The sequence below is a fragment of the Leopardus geoffroyi genome, chromosome A1 (genome assembly GCF_018350155.1).
Source record: "Leopardus geoffroyi isolate Oge1 chromosome A1, O.geoffroyi_Oge1_pat1.0, whole genome shotgun sequence".
NCBI lineage: Eukaryota > Metazoa > Chordata > Mammalia > Carnivora > Felidae > Leopardus > Leopardus geoffroyi.
The window spans coordinates 71,625,001-71,652,801 of NC_059326.1; the positions used below are offsets into that span (position 1 = coordinate 71,625,001).

At 40.5% G+C, this 27,801-nt stretch overlaps 1 protein-coding gene across 8 annotated transcripts in view; it reads left to right on the forward strand.

The window, feature by feature from the left end:
- PCCA (propionyl-CoA carboxylase subunit alpha) overlaps positions 1-27,801 on the forward strand; it is a 416,136-nt gene that overhangs the window by 343,085 nt on the left and 45,250 nt on the right. For all 8 annotated transcript variants that reach the window (XM_045481124.1, XM_045481160.1, XM_045481139.1 and 5 more), the window contains one exon: positions 1,351-1,404. In XM_045481124.1, the coding sequence (XP_045337080.1) occupies positions 1,351-1,404 (54 nt within the window). The remainder of the gene's footprint in view (positions 1-1,350; positions 1,405-27,801) is intronic.

Below are 27,801 nucleotides of genomic sequence, written 5' to 3' on the forward strand. Positions count from 1 at the left end.
AATTAGCGTGGCATAAAAATACTTAGACCAATCGATAAGTAAATTGTCATTTGACTGGAAACATAAGTTCTTTATGAAACCCCTTAACATATATTTACTTTTGTATATAGACTGTTATCCAAGAAAAAATGGTAAGTTAAGAGTTCAGATTTATTAGATAAGACTTGACTTGTGGGCTTTGGAAAGATGTGGAAACTCTTACTGAAGAATTTTTTTGTTACTTTATTTCCCTAAACTTTTCTTCCTGGCTTTAACGTGGGCTTACTTCTTGAGTCTCAGTCTGTCAAAATGTCCCACATAAAGCATTGCAAAGAATAATTTGTTAGGTACAAATTTCACTTCTTGAACTTGTGACAGATGATTCTTCCAAAGATGTCTGTCTGTCTGGCTGTCTTTTTTAATGTTTTATTTTTGAGAGAGGGAGAGAGAGTGCAGGTGGGGGAAGGGCAGAGAGAGGGGGACAGAGGATATGAAGCGGGTTCTGTGCTAACAGCAGAAAGCCCGACATGGGCTCAAACCCATGAACTGTGAGATCATGACCTGAGCTGAAACTGGACGTTTAAACAACTGAGCCACCCAGGTGCCCATCGAAGATGTCTCTTGTCCAAGCATGAGGTCTAGTTTTTTCTGGAGCAGTCTGAAGAAGCCTTAGGGGCATCTTCTCTTTCCCAGACAACTTTAATGCATCCGTGGAATCTGCCACCCTTTCTAACTCTTCCAGACTTGGCCTTGGCAATCTCTGCCATTTGGCATTCTGCTCTAAAGTTATAAGCATGTCTCTTTTTTCAGTAGGGCAACCAGAGTTTATGCATGTCTTCATTACTTTCATTCCTAATTGTTGACAGGTCCGTGAAGCCCCAAGTTTCACTTTTTTCCCCCTAATTTCTTGGGTCATCAAAAAATTCTTTGAGTCCTTTCCTTGACCAGTGGTGTAATTTACCCCAAAGAAAAGATGTGATATTTGGTGTATTCTTAGGCAACCTATCGTAACCGAGGAAGTTGTGATGACCGGAAAGTCTCTGGGGTAGCTGCGGATCTTCTGCAAAGAACAGGCAAACTGCTCATCTGCTTCCTGTCTCTGTGGATTTGGTCGTTCTGGACATTCCATGTTAAATGGAATTGTAGAACATGTGGTCCTTTGTGACTGATTTCTGTTGTAGCATGTATCAGTACTGCATTCCTTTCTATTGCCGAATAATGTTCCATTGTATGAAAATACCATGTTTTGTTTATCTGTGTACTGGTTGATGGACATTGGGTTATTTGGCTATTCAGAACAATGCTGCTACAAACATTCGTGTACACATTTTTGTGTGGATGCAAATTCATTTTATACTTCTTTTTTTCCAGTGTCTTTCTCGAGAAGCAGGTGGAAACATGAGCATTCAGTTTCTTGGCACAGTGGTAAGTATGAAAGAATTATTACTTTGTATAATCATTTAATTTACAGAGAATCAAAAGCGTTCAAATAGCTTTAGCCCATGTATTTGAACTTGCCTTCATCATGGTTTTATTTTACTATTAAATGAGGTATCTTTGTATAAGAAAATGCATTCTTTAATGTGTTCGTCACGTTTCCGTGATAGAATAGTTTTAGCTATTTCTTTTTAGAGAGAAAAGGTGTTTTTTTTAATTATTATTTGAACTTTGTTGAGTATTTCAAGTGCTTTTTTTCTACTGAATATTTTCTCTCTGTTTTTATTATAAAAATAAGAACATATTATTTAAGATGCTTTTGAAAATAGTGACCATGGCTTTTTTCTCTTTAGTTTTCCTTCTAGCTTTCTCTATCAGGTCCTTTCAAGTACACATTTCTAAGGGAACTGAGACATAATTTTGGATCTTGATTTTTTTCACTTAAGATCCTATTAATCATTTTCCATATTGCTAGAAAATATCAGCATCATTTTACTGGAGCTGTGTTTAACATTCTGATGAGTAGGTGTGACATATTTTCTTATCCATGAATCCCAATTGTTAGGTATTTAAATTACTCCTCGTTTTTGCCATTATGAATGGTGTTCTAATGAACAACTTAATGAGTTTTGCTTTTTTGACATTTTGAATTATTTTCAAGCATGTTCAGAAATGTATGAAATATATCTCATTCTAAATAAAATCATGGCGTGCCCGTGTGGCTCAGTTGGAAAAGCATCTGACTTTGGCTCAGGTCATGATCTCACGGTTTGTGAGTTTGAGCTCCACATTGGGCTCTGTGTTGTCCGTGCAGAGCTTGCTTTGGATTCTCTCTTCCTCTCTGTCTCTCTCTGCCCCTCTCCCACTCATACTCTCCCTCTCTCTCAAAAATAAATAAGCATTAAAAAAATTTTAAGTGAATAGAATCAAAACCATGAATAATTTTATGGCTTAGTACACATTATCAGTTACCTCATATCTCTTTAGAATGCCCTTCGTCATGTGTCAGCATACCACTTTGCACTCTCACTAGTAGTAGTTATGATTTTTAAAAGCATTGAGCTTTATCTATGGAAAGCAATTTACAGTTACTATTTTTACTTTTAATGTAAAAGTAACGAGCATAATAATCATATCATTAGTAGTATTATAATTTTCAAAATAATTTAACTGTTAAAAAAGGTAACTTATTTATTTTAATTAGCATTTCTGTTTACTCCTTATGTATTCGAATGTTTCTCCATGTATTCATTTGCTAGGTATCATTTATAATCTGTAAAATGTCTGTTCATAGTTTTGGGTACCTTGTTCAGGTTGTAAATTCACATTGGATAGTTCTGTTTGCTCTGTGAGTTTATTGAGAATATCAGAGGAGAGGCCTGTGGCGTGGATCAAAGGATAAGTGCTTTTGTAGTCATGGAGATAGGAAGGACATTACTAATAATGTGCATTTATAGTTTATATATAGAGACACAGTAAAGTTTACGTATCAAAGCATATGTAGTAGTATATGCATAGGCATTTGACTTATGTTACATAAATTTTAAGTGTAGCACCTGCGATTTATAGTTATTTTTTCTGATAAGTTATTTCATGCTTTTTTTTAATTTAAAAATTTAAATATTATTTCAATGCATGTCCTAAGAAATTGTATTAGGGTTCTCCAAAGAAACAGAACCAGGAGTGTGTGTGTGTGTGTGTGTGTGTGTGTGTGTGTGTGTGTGTAGAGAGAGGAAGAGGGGTTAAGTCCAAAACCTGCACAGTAGGCCAGGAAATGGTTGGAGTTCAAGTACAAAGACCATGTGCTTGCAGGATTCCTTCTTGCTTGGGAGGTCAGTCCTTTTTCTTCAGTTGATTGAATGTTACCCAACCAGATTATGAGGTGTAATCTGCTTTACTCAAGATCTACTGATTTAAATGTTAATCTAAAAATAACTTCATAGAAACATCTAGAATAATGTTTGGCCAAAAATCTGGATACTGTGGCCTAGCCAAGCTGACACATAAAATTCACTATCACAGAAGTATACATGCCATCTCCTAGTGTATTTTCATTATTAACAGTAGATATGCAGGCATACCTTGGAGCTGTTGTGGGTTTGGTTCCATACTACAGCAAGAACGCTTATGTCACAATACAGCGAGTCAAATGAATTTTTTGGTTTCCCAGTACATATAAAAGTTATGTTTACACTATAGAATAGTCTCTTAAGTATGCAAAGCATTATATTAAAAAAAAATGCACAGGGGCGCCTGGGTGGCTCAGTTGGTTAAGCTTCCAACTTTGGCTCAGGTCATAATCTCACGGTTTGTGGGTTCAAGCTCCACGTCAGGCTCTGTGCTGACAGCTCGGAGCCTGGAACCTGCTTTGAATTCTGTGTTTCCCTCTCTCTCTGCGTATTCCCCACTCGTGCTCTGTCTCTCTCTTAAAAAGAAATAAACATTAAAAAAATTTTTTTTAATAATAATTAAAAAACAATGCACGTAACTTAATTTTCAAACACTGTATTCCTAGGGGTTCCTGGCTGGCTCAGACAGAAGAGCTCAGACATGTGACTCTTGATGTCAGAGTTGTAAGTTTGAGCCCCATGCTGGGTGTAGAGATTACTAAAAATAAATAAATAAACTATTTAAAAATAAAAATACTATATTGCTATAAAATGCTAATCATCATCTGAGCTTTCAGTGAGTTGTAATCACTCACCAGTCATAGGTTACAACAATACAGTAATACTGAAATACAGTCATAATGAAAAAGTTGAAATATTGTAAGACTTATCAAAATGTGACATGGAGACAGGAAGTGAGCAAGTGCTGTTGGAAGAATGGCACTGATAGACTCACTTGATGCGGGGTTGCTACAAACCTTCAGTTTGTAAAAAAAGAAACAGTATCTGCAGCATGCAGTAAACCAAAGCACAATAGAATGAAATACACCTATATTCTTCCAGAAAAGGAATTACACGTCTTCTCATGCAGCAATAACTCATGGGCATCTTTCCTAGAATGTATTCTGTGGAGGTCTTTCTGTACCTCAGTGTTCGTGCTGGAAAGGGCACTTTTTCTGTTGCTGCTACTTGATAACTCTCCTTGGATTCTAATCGATTTCTCAGCGCTCACACACAGAACACTGAGCTGTCAACACGCAAGACCCACAAACAAAACCAAAACATTTCTCTTGCAATTTTTTCCTATCTCGAAAATGGCTACATGAGCTGCCCCAATCCTGACCAAAGCTCTCATCATCTCCTGTCTGAATTACTGCAGTCACCGGTCTTCCCACCTCTGCCTCTGGTCCTTAGCCTGTTTTAATTTAACCATTAATGTGAGACGTGTGTGTGTGTGTGTGTGTGTGTGTGTGTGTGTGTTTTAGTTTATTTATTTATTTTGAGAGAGAGGGAGTGTGCACATGAGCTGGGGAGAGAGAGGCAGAGGGAGAAAGAGAGAATCCAAGCAGGCTCCACGCTGTCAGCCCAGAGCCTGGTGCAGGACTGGATCCCACGGACCGTGAGGTCGTGACCTGAGCCGAAACCAAGAGTGGGACACTTACCCAACGGAGCCACCCAGGTGCCCCATTAATGTGATCTTTTGAAATATAAATCCAGTTAGTTGGTCTTGTCACTCTTCTTCAAACATGTTGGGCACACACCTCAGGGTCTCAGCTGCCTTTCCTCTGCCAGGACTGTCTGCCCCCACATACCTGCACAGGAGATTCCCTCACTTTCTTCATGTCTTTTTACACAGCAGCCACCACCTCAGGGATGGCTTCCGGGTCACACTGTATAAAATTTTGACCACCTTTCCTCCACTTTGTTCTTTTTCTCTAGCAGTTATCACTATTTGACGTACTTTAATGTTTTACTTTTAAAAACTGGTTATGATAAGCCCCATGAGCAGAGGGCTCTGGTCTGTTCTGCTCTCCACTCTCCACCCAGCACTCAGAACAGCACCCTAGTGAACAGTGGGCACCCAGTAAGTACTTGTCGAGCGAATTCATGAGATTGACAGGCATGAGACCTAAGGATTAGGGGCTTAAGAAAGAAATGGGAAGAAAGCAAATACAGAAACAAATGGAGAAATGGAAAAGTGTAGGGGACTTTGGGACCTTAGAGTGAATCCCCCTTCCTCAGATCAGGAACTTGCATCAGAAAAGACAGCTTGTTTTGCCCAAGGTGTCACAGCCAGTTGGTACGTAGAGCAGGCAAGCATGCTCGGGTTTTCCGCTGTGCCCAGTGCTCTTCCCATCAGCAAATGCCCTTTACCTCATTTAGTTTCATCCACTCCAGGCACCTAAAACATACGCACGTGCCCCTAAACAGCCACAACCTCCCCAAACATCTGTCCGCGTTGTCTATACAGCTTGTATGGAGAAGGAACGTCAATTTCTAGTGCAGTTTCTAAGCACTCTAAAATTCTGCATCGCCTGGGTTGGGATGGCCAGTGTAGTTTGTTTACAATGCATTTCTCTATTAGCAATAATAGACCAGGATGGAAGAGGGAAAGAAAGGGTTTGGAGATAGTGGGACTAATAGGACAGATACAGAGTACTTTCCAGGTGATTTCTAGCTAGGTTGTGCTGCTTCAGTCCTAATTTTCTAAAGCAGAAGCAGGTTCCAAAGCTTGCACTCCAGGAGCAAGAGCATTAGCAGGTCACATGGTAAAAGGAGGACTTTCCCAATACACATCTGTCTTTGTTTTGCCTTTGTGAGAATACCTGTGGAATTTTCCATAGAAGTTGGCTTTTGAATATTGATAAACATGACCTTCAGAGTTTAATTTTATGAGTTTTTTAGAAAGAGCTTAATTTTATTTATTTTTTAATGTTTATTTTTGACAGAGAAAGGAGGAGGAAGGAGAGAGAGAGAGAGAAAGAGAAGAGAAGAGACGGGGAGAGAGGGAGAGACAGAAATTATGAGCAGGGGGTAAGGGCAGAGAGAGAGGGAGTCTGAAGGTCCAAAGTGGGCTCTCCACCGAGAGCAGAGAGCCTGATGTGGGGCTTGAACTCACTAACGGTGAGGTGAGATCACGACCTGAGCGGAAGTCAGATGCTTCACTGACTGAGCCAGGAGGTGCCCAAGTAAGAGTTTAATTTTAGACTAAGAAGTACTTTGTTGCAATGATAAACTTCAAAAATGTTACTGTTTCAACTCAGGGAAGGTACAGACTTCAAAATAATTAATTTCATTCCTTTTTTTTATATACACTTTGAATTTTAAAAAATACCATTTTGTTATTTTCATGTCCAGCAAAATAAATCTCATTAAAATTAGATTTTGTTAGTTTATATAATATTTACTATTTATATATCTATTATATATTTTAAATATTTGTAAGTATGTGTAAAAGGACATTTGTAAAATATTTGTTGGGGTATCTGGGTGGCTCAGTCAGTTAAGCGTGTGACTTCTGCTCAGGTCATGATCTCATGGTTAGTGAGTTCAAGCCCCGCATCAGGCTTTCTGCTGTCAGCACAGAGCCCACTTTCAGTCCTCTGTCCCCTTCTCTCTCTGCCCCTCCCCTGCTCTCTCTCTCTCTCTCACTCTCTCAAAAATAAATGTTATAAAAAATATTTGTAAGCTACAAAGCATAAAGATAAAACAAATGTACACCCACCAGAGTTTTTCTGAAAACAACAAAAAAATTTTTCTTGGAAGTTCACTGTGGGCTCCTTCTCAATCCTACTAGATACCCTTTCTCCCCCTTTACAGAGAACTTTTTGATTTTTATCACTCTTTTTTTTTAAAGTTTTCCACATATATGCACCCCTAAATATCATACAGCTTAGTTTTGCATGCTTTTAAGCTCAAAATGCATGGGATTATATTCTATAATCATCTATGGCATGGTTATTTGGTTCTGTGTTGTTTGTGAGGCCCACCTCGACTGTTGATGGACCCCCGGGTGGTCTCCAGTGTTTTTGCTGTAACTCAGTGCTGCTGTAAGCATTTATGTCCATGAGTGCACGTATCCTGCTTTGCACGTATGCAAAAGCTTTGTTAGGGTTGATGTGCATGGAGTATGCAGTGAATGAATTCACTCTGTTCCACGTATTCACTAGTACTTGATATTATCAGACTTCTTAATTTCTGCCAGTGTCTGTAGTGTCTTCATTGTGGTTTTAATTAACATCCTGATTATTAATGAAGTAGGACATATTTTTCTGGATATATTGCTCCTTTATGTTTATTGACCATTAAGTCTATTCCTCTGTAAAGTACCGCTTAAACCTTCTGCCCATCTTTCTGTGGAGTGAGACTGTATAAGTGCATGAATTTAGTCGATTTATGTCATTTGCATTTTCAGTAATAAGGCAGAAGGATTGGGTTGGACCACATGACTAGTTCTGACTATGAGCTATGAATGGAAGCGACTGTCAAGAACAATGGAGGGTCTGAGGTTTTACCCTATTTGAAGATTAACCCATTATAGTCATGTATGCTGATGGAAGAGGCGAGACTCCAGGGTCTGAGATGGATGGTTTATTACAACAATAACAATAGCCAGAATATCATTATTTTTGCACCATTTCCTTGAGCTCCAGTTCCCACAGGGCAGTGTGATGAGGGCAGGGGGATACCTGCTTGCACAGTGGGTTGTGTGTTATAGCAGAGGAGCCTGAGTTTAGTTCAGAGAACCCCGAGTGTCTGTATGGGCAGGGAGCATGCCTTCCTTTGTTCTGAGGGAGACATTGCTATGCAAACAGCCTTGAAAAATAGTCCAGAACAAAAGACAGTCAGTGCCGTACTCACAAGAAGTGGAGAAGCACGAGAGACCCATGGAGAATAGTCTCCTCACAGAGAGGTCCTCACTTCTGGTCGGGGAGTGACAAGAGCAGGTGTGAGCTTTCTGGGTTCTACCATGTCCACCAAGCTGTATGCTTGGTTGTTGAGTCCTAGCAGCACGTGTCCCTGAGGAAGATGGGAGCTGGGCACTGTCCCCTCAGCCTTCCACGGACTAAGATTTCCGTTATTTCTAAAGCCTAACCTAGCTTATCCTGACACACAGCCTTGGAACTTAAAGGACTCTCTTCTTGTTCATAGAGCCCCACGCCCACTCACATAGATTCAGATTCATATAAAAGGTAGAGATTGGAGATACGGTGGATTTAGTCCACTTTAAAGCCTTTGGCTCTTCAACTTTAAAGCTAAGAGTAAGGTCTCTCCTTTCTGTTACTGTTTGAACTTGATTTAAAAATTGTTAAGTAGTAGTATTTTTATGTAATGAAAGGCAAACTCTTCTGAATTAGTGAAGGGCGTTGAGAGATGAAATTTGTGCCTCTATGATTCAGAGATGCAGCCTCTTTGACTTGAATGTACATACAAATTCAGACCATCCACATTTTAACCTTTGGTATCTATTAGTTTCATTAACCATCCCCAAAAAGTAGGATATAGGACAGTTGTTAGTTTCATAAGCTTGCCCTCAACAGGTTGCCACAAACGGGGTGGCTTAAAACAACAGAAATGTGTTCTCTAAGAGTTTGGGAGATGAGAAATGTGAAATCAAGGTGTAGGCAGGGCTGGCTCCTTCCGGAGGCTCTCCCAAGGGAATCAGGTTCATGGCTCTTGCGCAGCTTCTGGTAGTTGGGAAGCACTTGCTGTTTGGTGGCTTAGACCTGCATTGTTCCGGTCCCTGCTTCTGTCCTCACATGGCTCTCTACCTCGGGCCTGTGTATATTCGGTCACAGACATCTGACGGCACCAGTCATTGGATTTAGGACCCACCCTTACAGTAAGACCTCTTCTGAACTAATTACATTTGCAAAGACCCCCCTTACCACTGAGGTCACATTCTGAAATATCAGTTGGATGTGCCGTTTTGGATAGCAGTGTTCAGCCCAGTATACACTCCATATAGACAGGCACGAAAGCGTATTTGATGTGTATGAAAAGTTGAAAACTAATTCAGGCAATGTGCCTAAAAATATATTTTATAAACAGAGCATTGTTCCTTAGGTCTAGATCTTACTAATAACTGACTTGAGTACTGCCATTTAATTTCCTGAGTATTTTCTTACCTATTATCATCACCTATGTCTCACATTTAAACATGTGGGACGCTGATGAAGAGTATGCCTGATTTTCAGAAGACAAAATGAGCACAGGCAGGTTAAATGACTATTCAGTGCTAATAACTGGTAGAAACAGGACACAAAACCAGGTGTCTCTAACTTTTAAGTTAAGTTGTTCACTATCAGAGTTCCTTAAAAACAAATTGCTTCACGGGACGTCTGGGTGCTCAGTCAGTTAAGCGTCCGACCTTTGGTTTAGACTCAGGTCATGATCTCACAGTTCATGGGGTTGAGCCTCGCATCAGGCTTCACACTGAGTGTGATCCTGCTTGAGATTCTCTCTCCCTCTCTCCCTGTCTGTCTGTCTGTCTCCCTCCCTCTCTCTCTCTCTCTCTCTCTCTCTCTCTCTCCCCCTCTCTCTCTCCCTCTCTCTCTCCCTCTCTCTCTCTCTCTCTCCCTCCCTCTCTCCCTCCCTCTCTTTCCTTCCCTGTCTCTCTCTGCCCCTCCCCCCTGCACTTGCTCTCTCTCAATAAACTTTTAAAAAAATTAAAAAAAAAAAAGCAAATTACTCAACTGTATAATCCAGTTATGGCCATAACTGCTAAGTACAACTGTGACAAAATACCTTAGACTGGGTGGTTTAAACAACACACATTTTTCACAGTTCTGGAGGCTGGGAAGTTCAACATCAAAATGCTAGCAGATTCATTTCCTGGTGAGGGCCCTCTACCTGACTTACAGGTGTCTGCCTTATTAGCTGTATTCTCACATGGCAGAGAGAGTTTTCTGGGCTTTCTTCTCTTTTATTTATTTCACTTTAATTTTTTTAAAGTTTTTATTTTCATTCCAGTTAATTAATATGCAGTGTTATAATCATTTCAGGTGTACAATACAGTGACTCATCTTTTTTCCCTTTTATAAGGGACTAATCCCATCATGAGGGCCTCACTCTCCTGATATCATCCAATCCTGACTGCCTCCCAGATGCCCCCGCATCCAAGTAACATTATATTGGGGGTTGTTAGGGCTTCAACGTATGGATTTGGGGTGGGACACAAATATATAATCCGTAACATACACTTACTTGGTAAGCTACGTATCCTGGAATTTTTCCAAGGTATATATGCCTATTTCAAATTGTAATCTGTCTGAGTTTTGTTTGTTTTGTTTGCATGTCTTTGGTGAAGCTGTGAGTTTGTATATACCAGACAGTATCAGCACACGAAGAAACAGAAGACTCTTGTCCAATGTTTCACTTAACCAGAATTCCTTACTTGACTGCTTTACAATAAGGATGAATATTTTGATACTGTTCTTAGGAACGCACAAATTACCATTTTATTCCACAGTTTTGTATTGTAATCATTGTTAACGTTTAATTTTTAAAGTGCTATTATTTTTTAAGTACTATAATAGGATGTCAAACGTATCTCACCAAGACTAATTTTTTTTTCTTGTGAAAATAATGCACATTGTCCAAAAGCAAAAACAAGCTCAGGGTACAATGAGCAGCTTCTTCAGGGTACAGTGTGCTACTGGCACTTACCCAAGGCCTCTTCAGGAACTATCAGATTGTATGTCTTTGAAGCTTAGCCAGAGATCTTAATGAAACCAAATCATGGTGAAGTTCTTAAAGCTAATTTAAATCTCAAATTGTGCATTTAAATTAAGTTTTTATTGATAATAAATATACTTTATTTCTTATTAGCCTTGAAAGCTTGAGTGATAACATCAGTAGAATAAACATGTTTTACAAAGATTTACCATTAAGAAGGCTATTAATATGACCCTTGATACACTAGCACAATTAGATTTCAAAGTAAGCGTTTACGAAGTAACAGCGATTAATGACAACCATCGAAAACAATTTTGAACTCCATCAGTTTAACTCAGGAGGGTAAACTTAATATGATAATTCATCTAGTTGAATTGTATCAGCTTAGCAGGAAAGTATGTAAATATGTGACCCTTACCTACTTTCTAAATGGATGCTGTGCTGGTAGATTTATCAGTTCCATTAAAGAACTTTGGGGAACTTTGGAATTTCAGCGATGTTCCCTTGGAGGCTGAAAACCCAACCTGATCTCATACTGGGACCATTCTGGTCTGCATATTTCTATAATTTGCCTTTGCTACTAATATGACAGCAAGACACAAATAACTGTTTCTAATAATATCAGATGGAGTTGTGGAGGACAGCATTTTAATGTAGTAAAAGACCTCCCCGTGGGGTTGTTATTGCTACTATAGAACAGCAGCTATGCGGTTGCAACTGTAGTCTCTTAATTGATTCGTTTAATTAGCAAGAGCTGAGGCTTAGGCTGTGTCTTGTCATCTGATATCATAGGATCCACAGTCTGCATTATTCATATTTATAGATGTATGAACATCATCAAAAAGTTCTACTTCTGAAAACTCACATATGGATATTGAATTTTGATAGAGTAAACTCCCATTTGTTTGAACTCCAAATAATCGGAAAATGAAAAAAAAACTATGTTATTGTTTTTCTTAGTACTCTGGAGAAGTGAATGATGTCATACGGTTTGGGTTATTATTGTCTTCCAAAAATAAACTTCCAGGGAACTCGTTCAGTATTGTATACCTTACAAATTCGTAGGCAGTTCCTCTATTTACATCATGCCTGACTCCTCTCTAACTCCATCTGCCTTTTCTCCCTTCTGTAGCCCATCCCCTTCTCTCTACTAGTGGGGTTTCGGGAGTGAACGATGGCTTACTGGGGGGTTTTGTGTGTGCTCGTCCATGCCTGCCTCTGCCGTCACACCAAGTGCTGCTGGCTTAGGCTTTCCACTTGTGCCCACCTCCTCTTACCTGAATTGCACCCCCTGAAGTTTGCTCACCTCACCCAGCTGCGCCCGTTCCGATTTCCTTGGATGGGGGAAACTGGGGGGGAGCTGGGAAGTGTCTAGCCACAGAGACTTCACAGGGCCACTCCCGCCCCATCCAGACAGGGCTCCTTCCCCACTGGGTCACGTTCTCCTTTTTCCTTATCCTTAGCCTGTCCAGCCACAGAGATCAGACAGAGGCCGCAGAGCAGACATTTTATGGAGGGTTGATGAAGTCGTTCTGTTCTCTAGATGCATTTTACCATACTGTGAAAAAGTAATTCCATAGCATTCTGTCTTGCCATTCCCCCCATACGCAAAATCTCAGCCAAAATGTCACTAAAACAAGATTTTTTGAGATGGGCTTTCAATGCAATCTCATTCTTGAACGTTGTTTTTGTGGTAACGTGCTTTCTGTGTACTATGTAACCAACCATAAATAAACCTTTGAGGGGTGCCTGGGTGGCCCAGTTGGTTAAGCATCCAACTTTGGCTCAGGTCATGATCTCACGGTTTGTGGGTTCGAGCCCCGTGTTGGGCTCTGTGCTGACAGCTCAGAGCCTGGAGCCTGCTTCGGATTCTGTGTTTCCCCGTCTCTCTGCCCCTGTCCTGCACGCACTCTGTCTGTCTCTCAAAAATAAATAATAACCATTAAAAAATAAAAACAAACCTTTGGGATGTAGCTAAGCTTACTTTTCTGGCCTTTTGAGATTGACATGCTGTATATCATATGAAAGTGCAATTATTAATATCCCATGATGTGATGCCTTTTGAACAAAACTTTTAGAGAAATCATGGACTGCCTGCTGCACCATGTGCTAGGAAGTTTGCTGGATGATGTGATCTGGTTTCTGCCCTTACACTGTATATTGGCTTCAGATTTATAAAAACAGACACACTGGTATCATGAGTATGTGGTAAGTGCTGAGATGGGTTATGTACAGGCTGATGTGGTAGCAGAAATCACATATCTGTTAGCTTTTCTTTTTTTCTTTTCTTTTCTTTTCTTTTCTTTTCTTTTCTTTTCTTTTCTTTTCTTTTCTTTTTTCTATACAGAAAGCGAGATGGCATGTTCAGAAGCTGTGCTCTGTGATGATAGTAGAGAAAACAAATAGTGTAAAATAAATGAAGGTACAGAGGCTGAGGGTGTCCAGATGTTTAAGGAAGGGCAGGTTGGCTGGTGAGGGTGCCAGGCAGGGGGCAGAGGTCTGTATGGGAGGTGAAACTAGGCAGGAGCTTGATGATGCAGAGGCCTGCTAAGGCGGTTGGACTTTATTCTCTGGACTTCGAAGGATTTGAAAGAAGAGGTGTGGTTTGTTTTGTTCTGATTTAAAATTTTTTGTTAATGTTTATTTTTGAGAGGCGGGGGAAGTGGGGGAGAGGCAGAGAGGGAGGGAGACACAGAATCCGAAGCAGGTTCCAGGCTCTGAGCTGTCAGCACAGAGCCTGATGCAGTGCTCAAACCTGCGGACCACGAGATCATGACCTGAGCCGGAGTCAGATGCTTAACTAACTGAGCCACCCAGGTGCTCCTATTTTGTTCTGATTTTAGAGAGAACTTGGGGGAGCACATGAAGAAGAGGGTGGGTTTGAGAGCTTCCTCTGGAGGACCCGGTGTCCAGTTATGTGTATTAGACAGAGTTGAAGATGATTCTGAGGTTTCTGGATGTGAAGAATGATACAATTACCTGAGGGAGAAAAACAGGAAGAAGAGAGGAATTATATTAGAGAAAAGATGGGAGAGATAATGAATTGGATTTTTGACTGTTTTAAGTTTGAAATGCCAGGGAAACATCTCTGATATCAGGGACATTTCTGGTCTGGAGATCAGGAAAAAGGTTAAGGGTGAGCATGTAAATTGGTGCTTGGTCAACATGCAGAGGTGAGATCTGAAGCCTCCAGTAGCTGAGATTGTCCAATGGGACGATAGAGAAGTAGAGGAAAGGCCCAGAACGGACCCCTGGGAAATGCCCACATCTAGGGAGGAGGCTCGGAGCCTCTCTAATATCATTGTTAAAATGACGTTATCTCTTGTCCAAATCATTTATATTATATGTGGCTATTAGAAGCCAATTTAGTGTAACCTCAGTCATGATTTCACAGTATCCTAGCATGTCACTAATTATTTCAGAGTATCTCAAAATCCTGCTGCCATCTGTCAGAGATCCTCAAAATAAAATTAATTTTAATGAATAACATAATGCCTTACATTTGTATGATGCTTTAGGGTTTTAGAATGCTTATTTGATTCCATTCCATTTCTGAGACAAGTAAGCCATACAGCAGTTTAGACGTCGTTGTAAAAATAAGACACACAGCACTCTGAAATGTCAATTAAAAATATTTGCTATTACTGAGTTATATGTTCACAAGCAATTTCCACAAACCACTACCAGGATGTTAGTGGATATTGGGATGGGCCGGGCTCATGAGTGGAGGAATGCTGCATAAACCTTGATTCCCTGAGTCTGAATCCCAGATCTCCCACTGACTAGCTTTGTGAATTTGATCAAGATACTTAACCTCTCTGGTCCTTGGTATTTTTCATCAGCAGAATATCTCCTTTGTGGAACTGGGGAGGGTTGAATAAGGAAGTGTTTGTCAAATGCCCGAAAATAATAGGTGCTTGACATACAGTGGCTCAGCTATTACTCTAGCCCTCAACCCCAACATTTAATACACTTTCCCTTTGCTTCATTTTGCTTTGCACTTTTTTTTCCTTTTTCTTGCTTGCTTGGGGACATGTTCTCATCTGAATGTGTAATCTCCAGATGAGATTATATTTGGTGCTCAGTCCCAGAAAAATTCAGAAGAAAAATATTTCTCTTTAATTTGGAAAGTCTGGTTTTTGTTCATCTTATGGTTATGACCTCCTCTCACAGTTAATGTGTTGTCATTTAATGCCAAGTATAAAGCATGTATGTGAACCTATACCTTGTGGCAGCCAGACATTTAAGAACATCAACCTGAAGAGTAAGTATGTTTTACCAAGAACAGTCTTGACTGGGTAAATCTTGAGTTTGCAAGACAAAATACTTCTGATACAGGGAATTTTATGATGGTGCTTATGAGGTTTCTTCTTTCTTTCTTTCTTTCTTTCTTTCTTTCTTTCTTTCTTTCTTTCTTATGTTTGTTTATTTATTTTGAGATAGAGCATGGGGGAGGGGCACAGAGAGAGAGGATCCCAAGTAGGTTCCACACTGTTAGCGTAGCGCCCGACTTCGGGCTCAGTCTTACAAACCATGAGATCATGACCTGAGCGAGAAGTCAAGAGTCAGATATTCAACCAGGGCCTTCTTTCTTATACCAGACCCACTTTGAAGAGATATTATTTCAGGTAGCCCCTTTAAAGCCACTGTGGCATAGTGCAATATGTTGCTGATTTCGTATTTATAAATTATTTGATTGTTGCTATTTAACTTATGTAAGAATGATTTGGAAATGACATCTCTTTTCTCATAGATGCAAAGTCAGTGGTTGTCAAACTTGAGCATGTATGAGAATCACTGGGAAACCTTGCTAAAAAATGCAAATTCCCAGGCTGCTTTCTCAGCAAAGCTCATTCTGTAGGTCTCAGGTAAGACTTAGAGATCTGCATTGATAGAAATCAGTGTAAAATACACCAGGATTAGGATTTAGAATCTAATTTGACACTTAATGGTAGAATTAGTCTCTAGTTGAGGAAATGGATACCCAACACACATTAAATTACTGGTGTTGAGTCAAGCATAAGAGCAGTATTCTGGATGTTTCCTATTATAATGAGAGTGTAGGATACACATTTGATAACTTGAATTGATTAGTGTATGTACTTATAACACATATATATTTTTGTAACCAGGAAGGGACAATAGGAACCACAGTATAATTAAATCTGTAGTATCAACTGTATCTCTTAAGTTTTATAGCCATTAGACAGTAATCATTTTTATTTTGGGCCTAGAGTGGGGTTTTTCAACCTTGGCAGTAATGACATTTTGGACAAGAGAATTCTTTGTTGTAGGAGATTGTGCTGTGCTATATGGGACCTTTAGCAGCATCCCAGGTCTCTATCCACTAGATGCCACAGCACCTCCCCCAGTATCACAACCAGAATTGTGTCCAGACATTGCCATGTGGTCCTGGGGGTGAGAAGGGGGCAAAATCTGCCCCACCCCCACCCCCCAGCTGAGAACCACTGGCTTTAAACTACAAGCAACAGTTGGAGTTTCAGAGTTTTCTTTCCCCTTTCACTAATAAGTTTCATGTTGGAGACACGAAGTCTCTAAAGCAGATGTAATACTCCTCAGTGGCCTGAAGTTTACAATCTTACATACATCTTGACCTACTCAAATGCCTTAGGCACAGAAAATGACAACAAACTTTAGCTAGCCTCTTGTTTGATTTTTGCTTTAGTGGCATTTTTAACTGTTAGCTGTTGGAGGTGGGTATGAGGACTGCTCCTTCATAGTCTTCCTCGTATTGGATCATAATCTAGATCTAATGAGGACAACTGTTCATGAAAGCTCTCGTCTGCATAACTGCATTCTATTTGTTTGGATCCTTTCTACCGTTTACCAAGAAGAGTTTACCAAAGATCCTCACATGCAGAGTCGACAGGGAGAGGGTACAGGTAATATTTTATCTCAGAAGCTGCTGCTCTTTGTTTGGCCTTCCATTTTGTAAAAGTCCTGTAAAACCTTCCTGGTAAGATGTGCCATGTAGAGTGTGTTACAGCATCACCTCACAGTGGGCTCTGCAAAAATTTTTTGTTGTTATTCTTTTTGGCTAGCATATAATTGCATAGCTCTTTAATGTTTTGTTGTACTTGCCCCCACGTGTGGGCGGTATATGGGCATGGTGCCCAGCAGGACATGTGAGAGGCAAATAGTATAGTCAGTATCTCAGGTATGTGTTTCTGAGAGGGGGCTTTCCCAAGCTGGCACGGGTGTGTGTATGGATGTAAATTCTCAAGCTTGTGGGGGACAGCTAAGGTAATTGCTAAGGTATCAGTGTTAATTACCCTAGGTAATTACCGTGAGGTCAGGGGACACGGGAAACTGTGAAGTGCCCTTGTTTGAAATAGAACCCCTGCCTCATTGAAGCACAGGGAAATGATTAGTTGCCTAGGTTTTAACAGTCACCCTGAATGTACACCGTGTCCCAGACCTCACCCAACCCTTTCCTGTCTCAGTTGCTCACGAAACTAGACCAAGGAGACAGTGCTCCTTGAATGCCTACAGTGTGCCCAATGCTTTACATTTGTCACCTCAGTTCCCACAACTGTTTGAAATCATCAGCAGAAACCCCTTTTTACAGGTGAGGTCATATCCACTGAGCCATCCAGGTGCCCCAACCCTCCTTTTAAGTGTTTGAACTTAGGGACCAGCCACTTAATGGGATAGAGTATAAAAGCTTCAGGCTCCTCTGCTTCCTCACAAGTTACTTTGTATTCACGGAAGGAATGTTCTTTTTACAAAAGGTAGTATTTATCCAAGTAATCATTCCAGATTCTAAAAATAGATTAAAATTTCAGTTTGATTTAAAGTCTTTTTTCTTGGGATGCCTATTGGTTAAGCGTCCATATCTTGATTTCGGCTCAGGTCATGATCTCATAGTTGTAGGTTTGGGCCCTGAATCAGGTTCCGCTCTGGGAGTGCGGAAACTGCGTGAGATTCTCTATCTCCCTAATGCCCCTACCCTGCTTGCGCTTGCTCACTCAGTCTCTCTCAAAATACATCAATAGACTTAAAAAAAAAATCTTTCAATTTGAAGGTGAGAAAAACTTTAGATGATATTGAAGGTAATTAGATTGTGGAATACATGTTAAAAGTGTGTGGTAAAAAGTTAATTGTCCTTATTTGAGTATTTGACCCTTCTTTTTCTACCTCCCACTGCTTTGTTCAACCAAACTATGAGCCCCCTCAAAGGATTTTAGGAATAACATGGGTAGTTTTTGAAATACAGGTGCCTGGCAGTATTTCGCAGTATTGCAAGTCTAGACTGGCAGTTCTGAGCCCTGGGCCATTTTGCTTCTTACAGGACACTTGGCAATGTCTGGAGACACTTTGGTTATTGCAAGTGGTGGGCTGCTACTGGAATCTAGTGGGTAGATTTCCTAAAAGTTATTGGAGGCATCACCAGGGATATTTCTAAATATCCTACAGTAAACAAGACAGCTCCTGTAAAGGAATTATCCAACCCGAAATATCAGCAGTGTCGAGGTTGAGCTGGAGTCTAGACAATAACTATGGAACAGCATGTAATTACCTGTGACCGTCTCTCCAACTGTCCTCAAAGCTCTCTACTGTTCTGCAGACTTAAGTGTCCCCTGGACAGGTAGTCTGCAGCTGCCCCACCCTTTTCAGTCTTATTTGTGAATCGATGGACTTGCTGACATCTTGATCATATTAGCAAAGAACTGGGCCCCAGACACATATATGTCACACGTATTGTTTTGCTATTTTGTCCTAATTTGATGATCCTCTCTGCATTTTGTGTCTTCACAGACTTTTGACCAACATGTCATTCCTCTAAATGAAGTTTTCTCTTAACCAGTGTCTGCAGTTATGATCCAAAGGACTTTGATACTGTTTTTTATATTGATTGTATCTAAATTTCATTTCAAAAAAAAACCAAACATCTTACATCTCAGGCTTGCCCATCAGTAGAGTTTTCTTGTTGAATCAGCTCTGTTAATGCCACAGCTGCTCAGAGTAAAAGATCAATTAGATGTTGTGGTATCAGTTTATCAATTTGTTGAAAATAAACCTATATAAATACATGCTGTGTGCTCCATGTGTGCACACAGCGTGTCTGAGCTTTCCACAAAGCCTGTATCTTCCCAACGGCGGCTCTTGTGGTTTGAAGGCAGGGTTGTGAGCGGGTGAGAGTGGGGCCCAGGTAGGAGCTTCCTGACCTCACACTTCGGCGCCCCTACACCCTGTGGCTGCATTCTAGCCTTTGGTGGTTCTGCAGATTTGGTATTTACTTTGCGGGGTGTTCTGAAATGTACCTACAGGTTTTTAATTTATAGAGGTAATTGAGTGTTGCCGCAGAGGTTAATGCCATTGAAAGAATGACTTAACATTTTCCATGAGAAGGGAGTGCCCCACACCACACGGGGCCACTGCAGAAGCACCAGGGTTTGTCAGGAGGCAAAAAGGAGCCAAGGGGGAAACATGGACAGGAGGAGCCTTTATTGGGGTTTGCACAGGAAAGGCAACGTAGGGCAGTCTAAGTGACTTAGGACTGCTAGTTGGCTTTTCATTGGGCTTTGGACTTTAACAAGTGGTCTCTGGTTGTCTGATACCTGGCCCTGGGATGATTTAGGGCATGGGAAATAATGGCTTGGGTGAGTGTAGTTAGCTTGCATAGGAAAGGCATATTCCCAGGTAAGTTCCTCCCTATCTTCAGGAGTTAGCCAGCCCTGGGAAGGGCAGTCACTCCCCAGGTCTGTAGGGTCTCAAAGATGTCAAAACAGTATAAGAAGTAGGAGGGAAAACCCTCACGATTAATACACATAGAACCTGGAAATAATCACATCCAACGGAACTCACGGCAACTAAACCACAGTATGTGGTTATTAATTTGAGGTGAGGAATATTTCTTCCTGTGACCAAATCTTTAAATGTGTTCTTCAGAACACCAGGTGAATGATGGTATCAGAATAATTAGGAAGGCTGGTTAGGCAGATTATTTCAAAACTAATGTGGGTTGTCAGAGCAGAGAGAGACCTAGTGCACTTATGCTATGCTGAAATCTCACAGAATCACTTCTTTTTTTCCTTTTATTTGTTTATTTTGACATAGAGCAAGCGCGAGCGAGCACAAACAGGGGAGGGGCAGAGGGAGAGGGAGAAATAATCCCAAAGCAGGCCCCACACTGTCAGAACAGAGACCGATGAGGCACTTGAACCCACAAACTGTGAGATCATGACCTGAACCGAAACCAAGAGTCGGACACTTAACCGACTGAGCCCCAGAGGCACCTCTGACAGAATCGCTTCTGACTTGCAGCAGGAACACCCTTTAATGCCCACCTCATCTTCTCTGGGCCTCAGAGAACATGCTCTTCATGTTCCCACGTGGCTCTTGCAGGTGACCAACCTGCAGCTACTGAAACTATTGTCATGGAGCCAGACTGTGGAATGATAGTCCTGCTTCCTTAGGGCGACACACAGAGAACTTTGGTTGGAATTTTGAGTGCCCCCAAACTCTTTGGTGATGCACTTTCACCAACAGTTAGTTTTAGCACTTATGTGTGGAGTTTCACACATGCAGCTCTCGGAAGTTCCTAAGAATTTTCCATTTCTTGGGTCCCCCCCCAACCAGGCCCCCATAGTACATACACTCAGAAAAAATAGTTCATGGAAAGAGCCCTGAAAGATCTCATTTTAGCCCCATAAATGCTTTAAACTGATTGTGTGACCTTCCCAAACCTCTGTTTTCTTTGTTGTAAAATGAAAGGTTGGAGTTCGTGACCCCTGAGGTCTTCCCCAGCACCAGCCTGCCCTGAGAATGATTATATTTGTCACAATATGGGGTTTGCTTTGCTATGGTAGCAAAACATCACACATGCAACTTATTATCATCGTCTTTTGATTTTCTTGGGTTTCTCAGTCTCTTCTGGGGGAGACATCGCTGGCTTATCACACAATGATACTGTGTCCTGTCACTTAATTTGGGGGGACAGCACATTGTGCTGGCACAGGCTCAGTGCTAATAATCAAGATTATATGTTCTGCTTACTGTGACTTTTTTGTGGTTTCTGGGGAAAAATGCAGATGCTTTTCAATTATTCTAAGGGAATTTTGATTAACCCCCTGGGTAGACTTCTCTGTACCACCTGCCACGGAGAAGCGAGTTTTATTGAACAGAAGGTATAGAATTGAATTGCTCATATTTGTTTTCTTTCTGGTGCCTATAGCATTATTTCAAACTAAAGCATTTTAATAAATATTTAATAAATATCTGTCTAAAATAGGTTGAAACTGTTAGAAACGAAACCTCTTTTGTTCTTCAATTTCAAATGCAAATAAGCTAATTTGACTTTTAAGTGGAATCTTCAAATTAAAGACTCACATCTTCCTTTTATGGTGTAAAAAGTAGTTATTTTTGACTGGTATAGTCAGTGTCCTGCTTACAACATAATTCCAAGTTATCAGCCCTTGGAAGCAATCTGTTTAATAGGTTTATTGCAATGTTGCTATTTTTGTTTTTCTTGTAGTATTTTGCGTGTTCACTACTTGTCTCTCCTGTATTGCTGTTTTTAACTTTTGCCTGTGGCCAGGAGATGCCAAGTTCTTGATTTATAGAGCATTTTCAAATGGCTGACTATAAGGCCTTTTTACACAAAGTTTTATTGAAGGGTACCTGGCTGGCTCAGTCGGTGAGCGTGCAACTCTCGATCTCGGGGTTGTGAGTTTGAGCCCAACGGTGGGGGTAGAGTTTACTTAATAAAAAAAGTTTTATTGAAATGTAATTCACATTCCACACAAGTCACCCATTTAAAGCGTACAGTTCAGTGGTTTTTCATCTGTTCTGTGAATCCCTTAGTCCATTTGAGAGCATTTTCATCACCCCAAAAAGAAGCTCTTTCCCCATTAGCAGTTAACCCCCATTCTCCTTCAGCCCTGCCAGCCCCTGGCAGCCACTAATCTTCCTATTTGTGTATGTTTGCTTATTCTGGACGTTGCATATAAACAAAACATATAATATGTGATCTTTTGTGAGTGGCTTCTTTCACTTGGCATCAAGTTTTCAGAGGGTTCATTTCTGTTGTACCATCAGTAGTTCATTCGCTTTTTGCCGAATAATTTTCCAGTGGATGGATACACTACAGTTTATCCGTTCCTCAGGATGGATGTTGTGTTGTTTCTTTTTAGCTACTATAAATAATGCTGCTGTGAACATTCCTGTACGAGTTTTTGTGTGGACATATGTCTTCATTTTTCTTGAGTGTGTATCTGCAAGAGAGGTTTCTGAGTCATATGGCAACTCTATGTTTAACTTTTTGAGGAATTGCCAGGATGTTTTCCAAAGCACCTGCACCATCTTACATTCCCACCAGCAATATGTGAGTCATTTATTTTCCCCACATCCTTGCCAGCATGTCATTATCTTTTTGTTATTGAAGTGTAATTGACATACAGCATTGTTAGTTTCAGGTACTCAGTATTTGTATGCACTGTGACATGATCACCACAATAGGTCTAGTTCATATCCGATGTCTGTCTTTATTTCTAGACACCTAGCGGGTATAAAGATAGGACTCATTTTCAAATACTCTGTGTAGGATTCCTTCTTTTCACTAGAACTCCTGATTCAGAAAAAACCCAAACAGTGTATTAGTTGTGTCTTGTTTTGTTTTGTTTAAAAACAAACTTAACCCTAATGAAACAACAAAGCACATTGATTTTAATTATTGTATATTTTCTATTGCACTGTTGTGTCTTCCTTCTGCATGTAGAATGTTTTTGATATTAAAGCAAGCAAATCCTTTCATTTCCCTAGGGTTTTCTTTTTTTTTTTAATGGTAGCACATACTGTGCAGGAAAGTCATTATATAGAGAGGAAGAAAGAGTAGTCAGCATTGAAGAGAAAGTTAATGCTGCTTGTATAATTTTTTAATAGGTATCTTGTAACATTTTGAGATATAAGCCAACTGATCTTTTTTGCACATTGCTGGGCAGTTTCTTCTTGTTGCCTGTGAATTGATATTTTGCTTTGGAAACTAAGATAGTGGGAAAATATCAAGCTTCAAACACTTGATTCCTTAGTCATTTAGGTAGTAATTCTCTTCTGTAGACCACCTACATGTGTTTGTAAGGGATATAATAACTGACACTGTATTTAATTAGTGCTAATACTGTGCAGAAGGAAAAACATATTAAGTATCTTTACGAGTCACTAGTTCAAAGTTAGCAGATGCCAGGAAGAAAAAGTCCTTGTCTATGCACCACTGTTATTTTGCATAGCTGTGGAAGTTTGTGATTCATTCATTCATTCATTCACTCATTCAACAAATATTTGTTGGGTGCCTATTACTTGCCATACAATGTTCTAGGTCCTGGGGAAATGGACCAATTGATGTAAGACAGAGTATAAATCACAAATAAGTATCCAGAGGCAACCAGCTAATGTATACAATGAGCCGATGTAGTAAGTATGGATCTTCCTCCATTGGGGATGGGGTTACATACTGATAAACCCATCCTCAGTTGAAAATATCATGCATGGAAAATGCATTTAATACACCTACCCTACTGAGCACTGTGGCTTAGCCTAGCATACCTTAAATGAGCCTAGAACACTTACTACATTTGGGCAAAACCATCGGACACGAAGCCTGTTCTATAATCAAGTGTTAATTTATTGAATGCTGTACCCAAAGGAAAGACAGAGTGGCCGTATGGGTGCAGAAGGGTTGTCATTGTATGGCTGCTTACCCTTGTGATCATTACCCAGCATGGCTGACTGGGAGACGTCACTGCCCCACATCACCAGAGACAATCATGCCACTGATTACTAGCCTGGGAAAGGTCCAAGTTCAGATTCAAAGTGTGGTTTCTCCTGAATGCATATCCACTTTCAAGGCATCATAAATTAGAAAAAATCCTATAGGGCCATCATAGGTCAGGGATCATCATATGCAACCCAAATTACCTTTCCTTAGCTTCTCATAGCAAAACGAAAGGCCTTTGAGGTCAGTTCTCAGAGTTCCCCTTTGAGTTTGGGGGCAGGGAAATTGAGTAAGGGAGATGATGAAGACTTTGGATTCTGAAGATTGTCACTTTATTCTCCCTTTTTGAAGTAAAAGCCATTTTTTAGTTTTGTGGTCTTAAGTCTCCTTCCACAAATGTAAAGATCTTGCTTCCTTTCTTGAATTTCCCTTGCATTTTATAATTATTACTTCAATTATATATTTTCCACCTGTTTGTATACAGAAAGCAATTTACTTATTGATGGAGTTCCTGCATGTGGGGGGCAGGAAGTATATGGGAAACCTCTCTATTTTCCACTTTATTTTGCTTAAACCTAAAGAACTTCTAAAACATAAAGTCTTTTAAAAATGTAATTACAGAGTGGCGCCTGAGTGGCTCAGCCAGTTAAGCATCCAACTCTTGATCTCAGCTCAGATTATGATCTCAGCTCAGGTTATGATCTCACAGTTCATGGGATCATGCCCTGTATCAGGCTTTGCACTGGCATCACAGAGCCTGCTTGGGATTCTCTTTCCCTCTCTCTCTGCCCCTCCCCAGTTCTCTCTCTGAAAATAATAAATAGTAAAAAAAATTTTTTAAATGTAATTTACAGAGTAATGATTAAAGGTACCTGGTTTAAAGCCTGGCAGACACTTATTAGCTATTTGATCTTAGCCTTATTTGCTCTCTCTAAGCCCAGTTTCCTGGTTTGTAAAATGAGAGTAATAATCCCATCTATTGTGAGAACTGAGAGAATGCATATGTGCCAGTTATTATAATTCTCAGTATAATTCACTCAATAAGTTTAACCAGCACTGTGGAAATATATTTTATACCAAGGACTAAACTTGTGTTCACCTTTATGAGACATCATCCTGGGAACTTTCTAGTTGCCATGGCGGCTTTATCCTAAGGACAACTAATTTAGATGCAGAGCCTCTAACTTGGTGTGACTTGCTGTGTTTCTTCATTCAATTATGAACATCTCTGTACCACTCTGTCTTTTCCCCTGAAATATCTAACATGTGGATGCCTCAGATAAGCTGTCCATGGGGTAGAGCGGCCTTCCTGCCACAGGCATGGTGGAGAATGGAGGTGGCCGTGGTGGAGACAGGAGGAGGACAGGGGGAGGTAAGGTGGAGGGTGGGGTGCGGGGCATGAAGGGGAAGGCAGAAACCAGATGGGATGCAGAGTCAAAGGAGAGTTTGTTTTCTTACTGGGAATGACTCAAACTTGTTTTTCAGGCTGAACAGAAGGAGCCAATGGAGAGGAAAACGTGTAGTTGGTGAAGCAGGGTCATAGTTGACGAAGGAAGGAGTAAAGAACAGGCCAAGGATTCAAGTGCAATGTCTGATGGCAAATAGGAAGAGCACTCCCTCTCTCCCTTTCTCCCTAGACTAGGGGGACAGAGCTACAGATTGACAAATCATGGAGAGTTAGTTGGGCAGTAGGCTGTCTAAGGAGCCCAGGGAACTTTTTTTCTTTGTGAGAGCGTTCATCCATTCAGTAATAATTATTGTGTTGACATGACAAGCTTTTCTATTTCAAAAGACCAGAGTGAGCACAAATTTATTTTATCTTATACTCTTTAGGGTGAAAATTTGTATTATTTTAAAGCTATCTACCATAGGTGCTATTATATATTTATCATCTAATGTTTCTAATAATGGAAATAACAAAAAAGTGACTAAAGTATCCACATTTGACCTTGTACTAACATCATTCTTGGCTTGCTCAACGTCCCTGAAGGTCAGCAAGAGATGAATCTGCCCTAGACTGGTCTTTTCCTGCATTCATCACTTTAAAAAAAAAAAAAAGAAAGAAAGAAAGAACAGCGAGAACAAGCTATCTTTTACTTTTATAATTTTTAATCCATCATTAAAAGTACAACTTGCTTTATGATCTAAAGAAATATCTAAGTCTTTATATTAGGAACAAAAGTGAGCCTTTCAGGAAAAAGGGAGGAGAGCTTAATCTGCATTAGCCCTTTGATGTATTTCTAGATTTTAAAGAGCTTCCTGCCGTCCCCAGCCACACTGAGACAGACCCAGCCGTATGTCCAGCAATGGCCTTGTCCTTTCTCTTCTCAGCACACACTGAGCTAGAGAGCGGGCCTTTTGGGAGTAAGCTAGGCTCCTGCCATTAGTGACATACTGTTTCTTCTCCTTGTACTTCCGGGGGAAGACTCTTAAGTTAATGATCGGTTTAGAAAAATAAACTAGATCACCCTTTGCTCTTCTTTGGAACATTTCTTTAAAATGTGACTGTCACTGGTGGATTTCGGGGACTTTATTGAGTGAGAAGTGGAAGAATGCTAACTGAAATGAGGTCTATCTGTCTATAGCGATGAAGTAGGGACTGCAATACATAAATTTGAAATTAAATTAAAAATTGAAATCCTATTGTTTGAATTCTTGCCATTTTTACTCTTGGATTTCATTTCTTATAACCTAGCTTTCAACTTTAGAGAGGTTGTCGAGCCTTATATGGCAGCTTCTTGGTACTCATGTCTCCTTACGTTGTGTGGTGGAAAGTGATGGGTTAGTGCGTGTTTTTAATGCTCTTCCTCTTCATGGACATTTTTGCCAGGAGGGGTGCCTTGTGCCAGCTAGTTTCATAGATGGAGGAAAGCAATCTGGGTTTCAGTTTCACAAAAGGAAAAACAAAACCTAAGAGGAAAAGGAAACAATTCGTTAGCAGTGGGCCCCTGTGCAGGGGAGGATAACCTGCCTTCAAAGATTTTTGTGTTGGGCACTGTAATATAATGTTTAATAAATAGTTTACTTCAAAGGGCCTCACAACAAGAAAATAGGCAGCTTTCCTGCCATTCTTGTTCCCTGGTTCAGTTTTACTATAAGTAGCTCATATCCGGTCCTCTGTGGTCTCGGGTGGTCGTTTGTGTTTATGACCCTAACACTGAAACGGTAAGAACTGTGGCCCTATTTTAAGTCAGTAGCAAATCCACAGTGTTCTTCAGGAACTGAGCGAGGGGCCCTCCTGAAACCCTTGACCTTTGACCTGTCTTAAGGAAAGTGCCCAGATGCTGTAAGCCGTACGCGTGGGATTATGTCCTCCCAAAATAGAAAACTACTGAGGAATAGAAAAACTCATTGACATGCACCTAAAGTTTTTGATGTATTGTGACTACTCCTGTGCTCCCATTCTAAACTTCTAAACAGTATGTATGTTCAGTATCCTTGAGATAAAAGCCTGAGGTTACAAAGATCACTGGAGATGTTTGAATTTTTCTTTTTCTTCCTGTAGATATATTTGGCATATGAAGACTTTGAGAGCCCACTGTTAATATCAGTTGCTTCCAGATATGACCAGATATCAGGTAGCCAGATGGAACTCAGAAGAAACTGATGGAACTCATAAAGCAACCATTATATATGTTTTTTTCACTATGAATTTTAACCCAGCAGTGTATTGGGTCTGGGTGGGGCCTGGCCATCTCCATTGTGAAATGGCTTCCCCATGATTGTGGTGAATACCTCTGTAAAACCACCGTTGTAAACTCTTGTTAGGTATGGTTTCATTTGTGTATTTTTTGTTGCTAACTGTTTGGTGCAGGGCCATTCTAAGAAACATGGACTTGAGATAATTTCCCACCGGCTTACACCTCCTTCCGTTCCTGTTCCTCTCATTCTCCCTTTGTGTAGAAGCAAAGGGAAAGCATTGCGCTAAGACCCAGCAGTCAGAAGGCCTAAGGGGTGAAGAGGAGGAAACAGAGCAAGTGGGTGTAGAGAAGGGGGAAACTGTCCCACCCCGTTGCTTTCATGGGTGTGGAAAGGGTTTATGGATTGGGCCTGCGTTTCTACATTAGCCACACTGTTCTCTAAAGC